General features: G+C 42.4%; 1 protein-coding gene across 4 annotated transcripts in view; it reads right to left on the bottom strand.

Annotated features, from left to right (window-relative positions):
* The window catches only part of fxr1 (FMR1 autosomal homolog 1), a 71,740-nt gene extending 56,110 nt beyond the window's left edge, over positions 1–15,630 (bottom strand). For 2 of the 4 annotated variants that reach the window (XM_059944785.1, XM_059944794.1), the window contains exons 1-2: positions 15,471–15,630; positions 385–437 (exon numbers count right to left, since the gene is read on the bottom strand). In XM_059944785.1, the coding sequence (XP_059800768.1) occupies positions 385–437; positions 15,471–15,521 (104 nt within the window). In that variant the 5' untranslated portion in view covers positions 15,522–15,630. The remainder of the gene's footprint in view (positions 1–384; positions 438–15,470) is intronic. The other 2 variants (XM_059944812.1, XM_059944802.1) reach the window with 2 other exon arrangements.
* Positions 15,631–15,914: the final 284 nt, after the last annotated feature.

Below are 15,914 nucleotides of genomic sequence, written 5' to 3'. Positions count from 1 at the left end.
GAACGATGTTTCATTTGGCAGCACGCTGCATACAGTTGAATGACAAAAAAATCTGAACTTGAAGTCCACAGTATCTTGTGATATGGATACATTAAGACATCACTATTCCCTTATCTCTCCCCCCCCCCTCCACCACAAGTTCCCCAACTTTCATGACTTTCTCCTTGGTGAATACAAATGAGAATGAGTCACTTAAGACCTCGCCAATTTGTGACTTCACACAGAAACCACAATGGATCCTTAATGGGATCTATTAGATACTTTGAAACATTCTTTAAACATGTAGAAGCCAACTAAAGTTATTAAACAAGTCCAAGCTTAATTTTCCACATTCATCCAAGAGATATATAACCAAATTTTACAATTTGAATAGAAAATACTTACTTATTCTCAAAAGTAATGAAAACCGAATCTTCAAACACATCTTTGACAAATCCCTAAAACAAAAATATACAATGACAAGGGTGAAACTTGCTAAAAAATATTTAAGCCAAATACAAAGTTACACACTCAACACCATGTTAACAGCAACAACTTAAATGGCGGATGGCGTTGTGATCCGACTTTAAATGGTGGACGGCGTTCTTCTCCCTCCGTTCGTAAGTATGAGTTGTTCGTACTCAAGGACTGGCTGTACAATAATCTATTTTCCAATCTATCCAAAATCCCCAAGTTTTGCCACATGGGTTCTTTACCAAAAGACACCCACTCCTCCAACAATTTTGTTTTTCCTCCAGATTTCCATACTTAATCTCATGTCTCCTCAATTCAATAAATTCACAGGGAAACTTTTCTATACTATTGTCCATCATCATTCAGGACATTGAATATAGAAATCGGGATGTTTTGTTTCAGTTGTACATGATGTTGGTTAGGCAGCATTTGAAATATTGTTTTCAGTTCTGGTCACTCTGCTAGAGGAAAGTTGCCATCAAGGTAGAAAGGATCCACCCCTCTGCTGTACAACTCTGACCAGGCAAGGTATTTTTAAAAAGCAGTGAATTCAAAGTCCCTACCAGTCCAACAAAGTCTTGATTTGAACGTGTCAAGTATCACTGTACAGAATTGGCAATGGGAACACATGATAGTACAAACCCCATTTCCAGAAAAGTTGGGATATTTTCCAAAATGCAATAAAAACAAAAATCTGTGATATGTTAATTCACATGAACCTTTATTCAACTGACAAAAGTACAAAGAAAAGATTTTCAATAGTTTTACTGACCAACTTAATTGTATTTTGTAAATATACACAAATTTAGAATTTGATGGCTGCAACACACTCAACAAAAGTTGGGACAGAGGCATGTTTACCATTGTGTTACATCACCTTTCCTTTTAATAACACTTTTTAATTGTTTTGGAACGGAGGATACTAATTGTAGTAGATTTGCAATTGGAAATTTTGTCCATTCTTGCTTGATATAAGACTTCAGCTGCTCAACAGTCCGTGGTCTCCATTGTCTGATTCTCCTCTTCAGGATGTGCCATACATTTTCAATAGGAGATGGATCTGGACTGGCAGCAGGCCAGTCAAGCACACGCACTCTGTGTCTACAAAGCCACGCTGTTGTAGCCCGTGCAGAATGTGGTCTGGCATTGTCCTGCTGAAATAAGCATGGACGTCCCGGGAAGAGACATCACCTTGATGGCAACATACGTCTCTCTAAAATCCTAATATACGCCTGAGTCAATCCTAATATACGCCTTCAATTACATGCAACTCACCCATGCCGTGGGCACTGATGTACCCCCATACCATCACAGATGCTGGCTTTTGCACCTTTCACTGATAACAATCAGGACAATCACTTTTCATCTTTGGCACGGAAAACTCGACACCCGTTTTTTCCAAAAACTAGCTGAAATGTGGACTCATCTGACCACAGCACATGGTTCCACAGTCTTTCGGTCCATCTGAGATGAGCTCGGGCCCAGAGAACTAGCCAGCATTTCTGCATAGAGTCGATGTATGGCTTCCTTCTTGCATAATACAGTTTCAAGTTGCATTTCTGGATGCAGCAACGGACTGTGTTAAGTGACAATGGTTTTCCGAAGTACTCCCGAGCCCAGGTGGCTATAATTGTCACAGTAGCATGACGGTTTCTTAGGCAGTGCCGCCTGAGGGCTCGAAGATCACGTGCATTCAACAGTGGCTTCCGACCTTGCCCTTTATGCACTGAGATGTCTCTGAAATCTCTGAATCTTTTCACAATATTATGTACTGTAGATATTGAAAGACCTAAATTCTCTGCAATCTGTGCGTTGTGAAATGTTCCTTTTGAACTAACAATTCTCTCACGCATTTTGGAACAAAGGAGGTGAGCCACGACCCACCCTTGCTTGCAAAGACTGAACCTTTGATGGAAGCTACTTTTATACCCAGTCATGATACCTCACCTGCTACCAATTAGCCTGCTTAATGTGGAGTCTTCCAAACCGGTGTTACTTGAATATTCTGTGCACTTTTCAATCTTATTTTAACTCTGTCCCAACTTTTGTTGAGTGTGTTGCAGCCATCAAATTCTAAATTTGTATATATTTACAAAATACAATTAAGTTGGTCAGTAAAACTATTGAAAATCTTTTCTTTGTACTTTCGTCAGTTAAATAAAGGTTCCCGTGAATTGACATATCACAAATCTTTGTTTTTATTGCATTTTGGAAAATATCCCAACTTTTCTGGAAATGGGGTTTGTAGATAAGCCCCCCATTAGGATGAGCTAGTCCAATCACAAAGGAAGTAAAGAAAATTGGAAAAAATGGTTCACATTCTAAGTTCATGGAGCTGGAAGCAGCCATGTTTTCAAAAGTTCTGAAAAGAAAACAATTTTTTTTTAAATCAGATATTTTTCCTTCCACTTATACGGGGCTTTATTTGGGTAAGAGGGTCAAAGACAGAAGTCAGTAAGATAGTGGGACAGAAAATTCAAATCACAAGCAACTGGAAGCTCAGGGTCACGTTTGTAGGGGCAGGTGCAGGAGTCCAGGCCAAAGTTACAAAGTGTATTTATTATCAAAGTATGTATCTAGTATACAACTGTGAAATTTGTTCAAAGACATCAAACATCAAAGACACAAAGAAACAAATTATGCAAATGGCAAAAAAAGCTAATATCACACAATATTAAGTATCAAACTGCTGCGTCCTTCAAATGGTCTAGGAACATTCAGTATAGTTCAGTTCAATTTAGCACCGTGTTGTTAGTTGACTGCAGGCTGTAGAGATAGTCCATATCGAAGCACCCCAATCAAAACCATGTAAAGTAGCAATAAAAAGAGTAAACAGAAACATATATAACAAGAATCAGAGGCCTCTAAAAACAAAATCCAATTGACAAGCTGAGCTGATCAAACCTTACTCAAGGCATAAGACTCCTGCACCATCTTCCAGCAGCAGCAAGAGGGAGAGAGACACTAATCAAACACAGACAGCATTGAACACCTGCCCGCCCTTTGCTCTTGTACTGGGTTTCAATCTTGCTCAACGCTTTAATCGGCAAGTAATAGAGCTGATCAAAGGTTTGCACTCCATTTAGCCACACACTCCGTTCTCGACCACACCAAACTCCCTCAGAGGATGCAAAGCGCCAGATCACTCAGTTGCCCCAAAAACACATCAAAATGCAAGTTACAAACTCCAATATATTTTAAATATATTGAGCAATTAAGTGAACTGCCTGCAAGACATCGTCATTGATCGCTGGTACCACATTAACTGTTTAGAGAGCACGCCGCAGTCCGTGATCTTGAAGGTGTGGTCAGCAGGCAATGAAGAGACAGGAGATCCTCGGGTTGGTGAGTCTCAGGTCACTACAGGCAGAAGTCATCGAAGCCAGTGATCCCCAGGTCACTGGGATTGGAGGTCCATGCAAGTCTGGAACTCAAGGCCCAAAGGTCAAACCCATTATCAACTGGAAGTTGAAAGGTGAAAACTCCTGGTTTGGCTTGTCCAGAGATCAGAGGCATTATGTCTATGAGTCTACAGGCCCAGAGGCAAATGCTCTGGAGTTGGAGTGCTCTGTGAGAGTGAGTGGGAGAGAGGGAAAGGATGTTGTGTTGTTTCATGTCGTCATTGCTTGTATTGTTCTCATGAACATTGAAAGCATGCTATGTTGGCACTGGAATGTGTGGTGACACTTGCAGACTGCCCTCTGCATATTATTTGGTGTGCTGGTTGTTGACATAAATGATGCATTTCATTGTATGGTTTAATGTATATGTGAAAAATAAATCTGCATCTAAATCAAGCTGAATGGAATGCTCTGCAAAGCTCTGTGTTTTTTTTCTTTAATGGTGAGATTGCCATTAGCATTCAGAAGAACAAGTTAGTTGCCACTGAGGCTGCAGAATTTGTAGATCCCTGTACTATTTGCATATATTAATAAGGAAGCCATCAAGTGCATGCCAACCCCTAACAGAACTATCATTCGCTTACTCGCCACTTTCTGTGGAGCCCTGCAAATTATTCTCCCACATGCCTCCACGATTTTTTAGCCAACACAAAAGAATAATTTACAACAGCCAATTAACCACCTGGCTGTTGAAATGAAAGTTTGTGCAAATTATACATAAATGGGATCCAACTCAGATTTCTGGAGTTGAGCAGCAACAAACCTTGTCACAAAGTAAATTAAGCACTTTGCCACAGTGTTATATGGATGGGAGAATGGAATGCAATATAGTTCAGGACATAGTCAAGATACTGCTGAGATTGTGGGCTTGTAATGAATATTGGTTATTTATCAATCTATGCTAGTTTATTGATTCATTTCCACTTTTTCTCCATTGCAAATTATATTTTCTCTTTTGAAGGCAGTGAATAACTCAAAAATATCAGAAAGATTTTAAAATCTGGAGTGCAAACATCATACTCTAAAACTTACAGCTATTTGCACATCAAATACATCATTTCTCTTTATGTAGTATTTTTAATGTGAACAGTACACACATTTCTGAACAATTTCAATATGAAAGATCGATGGAGATCAGGTCTTCTCCAGCAAATCTTACTTCATGAATCAATCGCATGATATTAACCCAATACTAGGTTACATTAAGCTACTCTTTAAATAATGAAAGGAGGACAGGATGCTCAGAACAGCATTTGGACAAAGTTGGCTCAGGAGATAAAGTACTGTAGCGATGTGCTACACACAGAGCTAGAAATAACAATACGCAGTCTGTAAGTTGCACTCGAGACTAGTTTATTCAAACTTTGCGGCACTGGCTTTTATACAGTTCCGTCACGGAAATGACATCAGAGATGCACTACAAAAGTCCCTTCCCTCGTACGGCCGCTTTAGCGGGTTCTACAAGTCTTTGGGTACGCAGGTCGGGATCTGTCCATGCTGTGAAGTCGGTACGGGGGCCAGGTTGCCGAGCCTTTCGCGTAGTCTGTCCAGGACTGCTGTGGGTTCTTCCTCTTGCCCCCTTGGGGCTGGTATGAACTCTTCTGGGATGACCAGGGGCTCGGCCAAAGAGGTGTGCAGATCTTCTTTGGGCGCTGTGCGGATTCCTAGCAGGACCCAGGGAAGCTCATCCATCCAGTTAGGCCCTTTCAGGCAGGCCATGAGAGCTGACTTCAAGTGATGGTGAAAGCATTCCACTAGTCCCTTCAACAGTGGGTGGTAGGCAGTAGTGTGGTGCAGCTGTGTTCCCCAACAGGCTGGCCACAGCTAACCACAGGCCGGAGGTGAACTGGGCACCTCTGTCGGAGGTAATGTGGGCCGGTATCCCTAAGCATGCTACCCAGGTTGCAATCAGCGCTCGGGCACAGTAATCAGCGGTGGTGTTGGTGAGCAGGACTGCCTCTGGCCATCTCACGAACCGGTCTACCATAGTTAGGAGGTACCATGCTCCTCGGGACACTGGTAGGGGCCCACAATATCCACATGAATGTGGTCGAACCTCCGGCAGGTGGGTTCAAACTGCTGCAGCTGGGCTTTGGTGTGCCGCTGCACCTTGGCTGTTTGGCACTGCATGCACGTTTTGGCCTAGTCGCTGAGTTTGCGAAGTCCATACTACACGAACTTGCTGGAGACCAGCCGGAAGGTTGTCCTGATAGATGAGTGCGCCAAGCTGTGTACAGAGATGAAAACTTGCCGCCGCCGCCAGGACGATGGGGCAAGGTTGGCCGGTAGTCACGTCGCACAGGAGGGTCCTCTCACCTGGACCTACGAGGAAGTCTTGCAGCTGCAAACCCGAGACTGCGGTCCTGTACCTGGGCTTCTCGTCGTCTGCCTGCTGCGCCTCCACCAGTGCTGCATAGTCCACTCCCAGGGACAGGGCCTGGACAGCTGGTCTGGAGAGTGTGTCCGCCATGACATTGTCCTTTCCCAAGACATGCTGGATGTCCGTCATGCACTGAGATGTAGGGCAGATGTCACTGCTGGCCAGGGACCGGACACCTTCGTGAATGCAAAGGTCAACTGTTCGTGGTCCGTGAATGCGGTAAACAGCCTGCCTTCTAAGTACCTGAAATGACAAATTGCCAGATACAGTGCCAACATAGATACAGCTGCCAGATACAGCTCCCAGTCGAAGGCACTGTACTTGAGTTCAGGTGGTCGTAGGTGCATGCTGAAGAACGCCAGGGGTTGCCAGCGCCCTTCGATGAGTTGCTCCAGCACCCCACCGACTGCGGTGTTGGATGTGTCCATTGTGACGGCAGTTGGAACGTCCGTTCTGGGGTCTGCAAAGGCTTCCTTGGCTTTAACGAAAGTGGCCGCAGCCTCTTCATCCCAAGTAATGTCCTTGCCTTTACCTGACATCAGGGTGTACAAAGGGCACATGATACGGGCTGCTGAGGGGAGGTAGCGATGGGTAGAAGTTCACCATACCAATTAACTCCTGCAGGCCTTTTACTGTGGTGGGCTGGGCAAAGTGGCAGATCGTATCTACCTTGGTGGGCAGAGGTGTTGCCCCGTCTTTGGTAATCCTGTGGCCCAGGAAGTCAACGGTGTCGAGTCCGAACTGGCATTTGGCCAGGTTGATCGTGAGGCCGGTATCACTCAAGCCGGAGTAGAGCTGTCGGCAGTGGGACAGATGCTCCTGACGACCACTGCTGGCTATGAGGATGTCATCCAAATAGATGAGCGCAAAGTCCAGGTCGCGTCCCACCGCATCCATTAGCTGCTGGAACGTCTGTGCGGCATTCGGAGGAATTCGAACAGTCCGAACGGGGTGATGAGTGCTGCTTTGGGGATGTCTTCAGGGTGTACCGGGATTTGATGGTATCCCCGGACTTGGTCTACTTTGGAAAAGATGCTTGCCCCATGCAGGTTTGCTGCAAAGTCCTGTATGTGGGGCACAGGGTAGCAGTCTGAAGTCATAGCCTCGTTCAGTCTGCAGTAGTCGCCGGATGGTCTCCAGCCCCCAGCTTGGTGCTTTGGGCACCATGTGCAGGGGGGAGGCCCATGGGCTGTCGGACCACCGTACGATCCCCAATTCCTACATCCTCTTGAACTACTCCTTCGCCAGCCGGAGCTTGTCCAGAGGAAGCCTTCATGCACAGGTATGGAGGGGTGGTCTCTGGGTCGGAATGTGGTGCTGTACTCCATGTCTGGGCAGGGCTGCCGTGAACTGCGGTGCCAGAATTGATGGAAAATCCACCAGGATTCTGGTGAATTCATTGCCACACAGCGTAATGGAGTCCAGGCGTGCGGCCAGCAACCTGGGTTCACCCAGGGAGAACATCTGGGAAGTCTTGGCATGGACCAGTCTTTTCCCTTGCAAGTCGACCAGCAGGCTGTGAGCTCACAAGAACTCCGCCCCCAGGACTGGTTGGGCCACGGTGGCCAGTGTGAAGTCCCACGTGAACCAGCTGGTGCTGAACTGCAGCTGCACTGTGCGGGTGCCGTAGGTCCGTATCGTGCTGCCATTTGCTGCCCTCAGGGTGGGTCCTGGCTCCCTGCTGTGTGTGTCGTACTCCATCGGGGGTAAGACGCTGATTTCCGCTCTGGTGTCAACCAAGAAGCAGCATCCCGACTGTTTGTCCCAGAGGCAAACAGTCTTACTTTGTAGAAAGGACAGCCACTTTGTAGAAATTGGGTCGCCACAGTATAAAGATTCCAACAATGCCAACAAACTGTCAAAGGATGCAAGGGATAAAAGGATTAGTTTGATCATTAGAATCCAAATGGTTAACACAAGCAGGGAGAAACAGCAATTGGAAAATAGTTGATGTAGTCAATATATTGAAAAGTCATGTGCTACTTTTTCATGACTATCTAACCCAAAGAATAAAAACATTTATGATGGACTTAGTATTCAAGGTCAAAAGTAAACAAAACAATATTCATTGGAATAATTAAATGTTTAAAAGCAACATTTAAATTATCTACATCATGTACATGCAAGTCTGAAGAAAGAGAAATAAGAACAGTAATTCTTACAATCACATTTTTATCTAATGCAACCCCAGATGATTTTCTTTAACCGCAGAATAATACCAATCTTGCAAAATCTGGAAGAAAAATTTATTTTTTCAGTACAGCTAAAGTTTGGGATATTAAAAAAGCTAGTTCTACATGTTGAAGGATTAAGCACAAGCGAAGATACGTAAACACCAAAATCAGGGCAGTGAAAAGAAATTGATGACAATTATTAAGCTTAAGTACAAGATCCATAGATATTTGTTTTGAAACTTTCCCATCGATTGAGGAAAAGGCTTGAGGGAATAAAATGGGCTACCCCCATTCTTTTGTTTCCTGGAAGACAATATTGTGCAATTATTTTCACAATAAATACAAAAATACAGAAATGATAGAGTAGAAGAATTCCCACGGACTCAAATAATACAGCAGCCATTAGCTACTTAAATAATGTGCTCTTGAATGTTACTCTATATTGAAAAGGCAATATTGTAAATCAAAGACATGTCATGGACTTTGGGATATTACTGTGGGCAGTTTGTTAAAAAAGTAATGAATTGAACAAAAGTTAAACTTTGTGGGATCCAGATATATTGAAACGCAGTAGATGTATGTTATGATGGTACATCGTCCTTCAATACAAAGAGCTTGGAGTACAGAAGAATGAATGGAAAATATGTTGCAATTATACAAAGCTGTTGTGATTGAAGTACAGTCGACCTTCCGTATCTGTGGGGGTTTGGTTCTGGGACCACCCCCTCCCCACAGATGCTCAAGTCCCGTACATAAAATGGCGTAGTATTTGCATATAACCTACGCACATCATCCCATATACTTTATATCATCTCCAGATTACTTATAATACCTAATACAATATAAATGCCTTGTAAATAGTTGTTAAACTGTATTGCTTAGGGAATAATGAGAAGAAAAATCTGTACTTGTTCAGTACAGACTCAACTATCATAGCTCTTCTAGGAACGCTGATGCTGCCTCAGCATCAACTGATGCCGATTCTCCCGTGATCTTTAAGTTCTGAGGCTGTAGCGCTTTACATAGCCAGCCAGCCATCCCTTACTGGCCTTAAACTCCTTCCTCTCGCTCACAACACAAGTAGCGAATGAACGAGACACAAGGCGAACAATTCTCAAACAACAAGATTACAGTACCTAACACTCCCTCTCTGACTTTGAGGAATTGCTTTGAACAGTTAATTGCTTTTTAGGAGCATTCTTTCACAGAAACAAAGGATGCACACAACACAAGTAGCAACCAAACGAGACGCGAAGCAAAAACTGCTCAAACAATGAGTACTGGAGAGAGAACTTCCAGATTTTTTTCTCGATCCCCATCCGCAGTTGGTTGAATCCGCGGATGTGGAACCCACAGATATGGAGGGCCGACTGTATTGTACAAAGCTTCAGTCTTGGTACTCAAAAGAAACTTGCTCTGGCACATACAGCTTGCTAAGATTTCTTACAGTTGTCTTGGGAGAAATTGAGGATTGGCATATACTTATCTAATGATATGAAACCTGATCAGTCCTCCATTGTTTATTGTTAAAAAGAGGAATTGACAAGTTTGACTCTACTCGCTCCAAGATATGGAACCTCAACAGGCTTGCTATTTCACAATGAAAATGGAAAAAAAACTTGACACCGTGCGCCGTATATCCATGCCAGTTTCCCTCTACGTCAGGAAAGGTGGGAATGTACTACAGTTCATATCAAGATTGGTAGATATTTGACCAAAGGATTGCAAGGATATGAGAATTCTGAAGTACTAGGACCATCACAATTTTACCAAATGGTGGAATAGTCAAGACATTGAGTGGCCTGGAAACAAAAGTAGAAAATACCGGACACGCACAGCAAATCTAGCAGCATCAATAACAACAGGATATAAACACAATATATTCTGCAGATGCTGGAAATCCAAAACAACATGCAAAATGCTGGAGGAACTCAGCGAGTCAGGCAGCATCAATGAAGGGGATTAAACAGTCAATATTTTAGGCCAAGACCCTTCATCATGACCGGAAAGGAAGGGGGGGGAGGGGGGGAATAAGAGCAGCCAGATTAAGAAAGTGGAGAGTTGGGATGGAATACAAAATGTTGCTCCTCCAAATTTGCGAGTAGCCTCATCATGACATGAGAGGCAAAAATGTTTACATTTCAACTACTATTCTCTAGTAAAATTGATTCTCTTTATATAACATACACAATATATTGGAGGAACTCAGGTCAGACAGCATCTATGGAGGGGAATAACAGTTGATACATAAGAACATATGAAATAGCAGGAATAGGCCATCAAGCCTGCCCCGCCATTCAATAAGATCATGGCTGATCTGTCTGTAAACTCAGCTCCATCTACCCCATAACCCTTAATTGCCTTACTATGTAAAAACCTATCTAACTGTTCTTTAAATATATTTAGTGAAGAAGCATCAGCTACTTCCCTAGGCAGAGAATACCACAGATTCACCACCCTCTGGAAAAAAGTTTCTTCGCAACTCCATCCTAAATCTTCTCCCATGAATCTTGAGGCAAAGTCCCCTAGTTCTAATCTCACGTAACAATGGAAAAAACTTTGCTACTTCTATCTTATCTATCGCTTTCAAAATTTTGTATGTTTCTATAAGATCCCCTCTCATTCTTCTGAATTCCAGACAGTACAGTCCCAGGCGACTCAATCTCCCCTCAAAGGTTAACCACCTCATCCCTGAAATCAACCTGGTGAACCTCCTCTGCCAGTATATTCTTCCTCAAGTATGAAGACCAGAACTGCATATAGTACTCCAGGTGCAGCCTCACCAGTACCCTGTATAGTTGCAGCATGACCTCCCTGCTCTTGAATTCAATCCCTCTAACAATGAAAGCCAACATTTCGTTTGCCTGTTGTACCTGCAAGCCAACTTTTTGCGAATCATGAACAAGCACTCCCAAGTCCCTCTGAACAACAGCATGCTGCAATCTTTGGCCATTTAAATAATAATCTGCTCTTCTATTACTCCTTCCGAAGTGGATGATCTCGCATTTACCAACATTATATTCCATCTACCAGACCTTGGCCCACTCACTTAACCTACATATATCCCTCTGCAGACTCTCCACATCCTCTGTACAATTTGCTTTTCCACTCAGTTTAGTGTCATCAGCAAATTTTGCTACGCGACACTCAGTCCCCTCTTCCAAATCATCAATGTAAATGGTAAACAGCTGCGGGCCCAGCACCGACCCCTGCGGCACCCCACTCACCACTGACTGCCAACTGGAGAAACACCCATATATACCAACTCTCTGCCTTCTATCAGTTAACCAATTCACTATCCGTATCTTATTTATAAGTCTCTTGTGCGTCACCTTACCGAACACACTCTGGAAATCCAAGTATACAACATCCACCTGTTCCCCTCTATCCACTGCACTCATTATGTCCTCAAAGAACTCAAGTTTGTCAAACATGGCCTGCCCTTTCTGAATCCATACTGCGTCTGTCTAATGGAACCACTCCTTTCTAAATATTTGGCTATTTCTTGATGACAGCTTCATGCATTTTCCAGACTACAGAAGTTAAGCTAACTGGCCTATGGTTGCCTTTTGCCTAATCCTTTTTTAAAAAGTGGTGTGACATTTGCAGTCTTCCAATCCACCAGGACCTGCCCAGAGTCTAAAGCGTTTTGATATATGATTACCAACGCGTCTACTATAACCTCTGCCAATTCCTTCAGGCTCTCTAGTTTTCTCATCACTATCTCTTTAGTGACAGTGATTTTATCGAGGTCTTCACCTCCCATTTTGTCCATAACATCCTTCTTTGGTATATTAGACACACCCTCCACCATGAAGACAGACCCGAAATAGTCATTCAATGCCTCAGCCTTTTCCTTATCACCCAATATCAATTTCCCCAATCATCTTCCAAGGGACCTACGTTGATTTTACCCACCCACTTTATATATTTTTAAAACTTTTGCTGTTTTTATATTTTGTGCTAATTTACTTTCATACTCTACATTCCATTTCCTTATTTCTTGTTTAGTTGTTCTCTGTTGCTTTTTAAAGTTTTCCCAATCCTCCAGTTTCCCACTACTCTTTGCGACTTTGTACACATGAGCTTTTAATTTGATACCATCTTTTATTTCCTTAGTTACCGAGGCTGGCTCTCCCCACATTTACTGTCCTTACTTTTGATGGGAATATACTTTTGTTAAGCACTGTGAGAAACCTCTTTAGTGTTTGGGCCAAAACACTATCAGAATTCATTTTTATTTTCTGCATATTTACCTTCCGATTACTAAGCCATCTCTCCTGCTTTGCCAAAGTGGCATTTAAAATATCAAAATTTGAAAACTGCACAAGAGTAATGGAAACAGAGAAGGAATTTCAACATAATATACCAGTTGGTCTTCTATTTCTAAAATATGATCAAGCTATGCAGTCAAATCTGTTATCTTCAGCATTAACCTATTTCAAATTGCAACTTATTCATTATACCTTTAAAGTTGTTGTGGAATTCAAAGAATGTATTTGTCAGTTTGTCTTCTGTACTGATTTGAGAATATAAATATGCAATATATAAAGCTCATCTTATGTCTGACTTGGTATACTACATGTATATTCTAGGATATTGATCATTATAGAAATTTGAGAATGGATGAGAGCTTTCAAAGGCATTCAAAGAATTATAGTTAAAGATACCCAAAGTCAACATATCCAATGCTCGCATTCATCTCCCCCCCCCACCATTTATTCCATATTATACAAATAAGAACTATATTATTAAAGCCTTTAATAAATATTTAAAGCTTCGGTGGGCTCATTTTACATATTAGCATCACTAGGACATTAAAACTAATTTAATTCACCCTTTAACAAACTGGTTACAAAAATGCCTTCCAAGAGCCTGATAAGTATGTGAGAATACTACAAGTATTGCTAACTTATCTTAAGTTTTGAAAATCTCCGGACCTTCAACATACTATTCAATCTTGAATTAAAGTGCAAGACAGACAGTGCAACTATCTTGCACTGTTTAAAATTAAGGATTTTTCAGAAACAGGTTTTTTTAAAAAATCACTGGCATGTGTCATGAAATTTGTTAACTTAGCAGCAGCAGTTCAATGCAATACATAATATAGAAGAGGGAAAAATAAAATAATAATAGTAACAATAAATAAATCAATTACAGTATACTTGTATAGAATGGATTAAAATTGTGCAAAGAAACAGAAATAATACATAATAAAAAAGTGAGGTAATGTCCAAGGGTTCAATGTCCATTTAGGAATCAGATGGCAGAGGGGAAGAAGCTGTTCCTGAATCGTTGAATGTGTGCCTTCAGGTTTCTGTACCTCCTACCTGATGGTAACAGTGAGAAAAGGGCATGCCCTGGGTGCTGGAGGTCCATAAAAATGGACGCTACCTTTCGGAGACACCGCTCCTTGAAGATGTCCTGGGAACTTTGTGGTTATAAAAACCAACTTCCAAGCCCTGCATTAACTTTTTTGATGGCCAGTTTTGTAATTTTTTTTTTAAATAGATCTGTACATTGCAAGGATTTAGCAGAACTATGAAAACACCCTGAAAACGAACGGCTGTGATTTTTCGTGAAACATTTATACAAGTTAATATTCCAGGCATCCAAACGCAGATGTAGCATTATATAAAATATATTGTTTCTTGGATATACTGTGTAAGCCCACAAGAAAACAAATCCCAGGGTTGTATATGGTGACATTTATGTACTTTGATAATAAATTTACATTGAACATTACCAAGAATAAGTTAACTAGTCATTCAGCACTTCTATGGCTATGGATCTCTACTGATGTGCGCAAAGACTCAAATTTACCCCATACATGACTGCATTTCAAAATGTATGCTGTTTCAAAAAGCTGAGACATGAAATCAAGAACTTCAGAGTTTAATGTTTTGTGCTTCGTTGTAATAAACAAGGGGGAGTTAAACTCTTCAACCGGGACAAACAGAACCTAGTGCTTGAGCTGCAACGTCATAAATATCCTAACAGGATTAAAAAGCGATGTCAGATACAATCTAGAAAAATATTGCAAGTGTCAAAGAAAAGGGCGAGTAATTGATATAAACTGAAAACTTCATTCACGAAACATTTAGAAACGGGCCGTCATCTACATAAACATAAACAGCCGAAAGTATATTTTATGTTTTTTAAAGTAACGGACAAGATTCACAAATCACCCAGCTACGATTAAATTATCTCTAATAAAAAAAATTTGCCTCGTTAAGTTAGTTCCATCCCTCCTCTACTCTCATTCTCAATCCCTTTCCACTGTTCATTTTCAGCAAACATAAAACACCATTGTTTAGGCAGTTGATGTTTGAAACGGGAAAACGAATAAAAGAAATCGTACACAGCGCGGGGGGGGGGGTGTGAAGGAGAAAAATAATAAAATTTATTCTCCATCACGTTATTTCTACAGCAGATACCCTTTCGTCAAAGCACCACCCCTGAAGCCCGCGTTATTTTAACTTCCCTATGCACTTTTATAGCCAAAAACATTACGCCTCAGCCTCCCAACATATGACCTCGGGTTAAAAATAGCCTGAAACAAGACTCCAAAAGCCTCAGTAAACTTGATAAAACATGACAGACAAGTAACAGCCGGTGAGGTAAGTACGAGAATGACGTACGTGAAATAGTTGCTGGATGAGAAAATAGTATAAAAATCAACTTTTAATAAATAAAAGAGCATAAAAACAGAACCGTCAACAAACGGATGTTCAAACATCAGTTTCCAAAAAAAAAGGTTCATTATTGCTATCATTACCCAAAAATGAATTTCCATTAGGAGTTGATCACGCAAGTATATTACGGTTACAGTTAACTGTGAAAGCAAGGCCTAGTAACTATCTTCAAAGCAAGGCCTGCAGCTTCAACAACTGATTACACGAGTTCTCGGGAAGCCCCGACCAATCCACCCACTCCTACGCCATTTAAACACTTGAGAATTAATAAGCTTTTTAAATAAGTTTGTTTTTAACGAGATCCATACGCCACATTTTAGATTAAATGAAGGAAAATACAATAAAGTTGTGACTGCAGGAAGTTTACCTTATAAAAAGCTCCGTTGGATCCGCGCACTTCTACAGTCAGTTCCTCCATATTGGAAGCGCAGGGGAGACTGGGATGTGTTTCTAGAATTTGTACCAAGCCGCTGCGACACCTCGGGGACTGAGAACGCAGAGGGCGGAAGGAGGTGGGTAGGTAGGTAGGAAGGAAGTCGGGGGGGGGGGGGACGGGTGGGCGGAACAAAGGGGTTGCATGGTGGAGGGGAGGAGGTAGGGGGGAGGGGTGGGATGTGGGATGGAGGAGGGCAGGGGAGGAGGGGGGATGGAGGAGGGCAGGGGAGGAGGGGGGGTGGAGGAGGGCAGGGGAGGAGGGGGGGTGGAGGAGGGCAGGGGAGGAGGGGGGGTGGAGGAGGGCAGGGGAGGAGGGGGGGTGGAGGAGGGGGGGTGGAGGAGGGCAGGGGAGGAGGGGGGGTGGAGGAGGGCAGGG

The sequence above is a fragment of the Hypanus sabinus genome, chromosome 2, assembly GCF_030144855.1.
Source record: "Hypanus sabinus isolate sHypSab1 chromosome 2, sHypSab1.hap1, whole genome shotgun sequence".
In the NCBI taxonomy this organism is placed as follows: domain Eukaryota; kingdom Metazoa; phylum Chordata; class Chondrichthyes; order Myliobatiformes; family Dasyatidae; genus Hypanus; species Hypanus sabinus.
The sequence above is the reverse complement of the archived record's forward strand: the minus strand, read 5'-3'. Positions and strand labels throughout refer to the sequence as shown.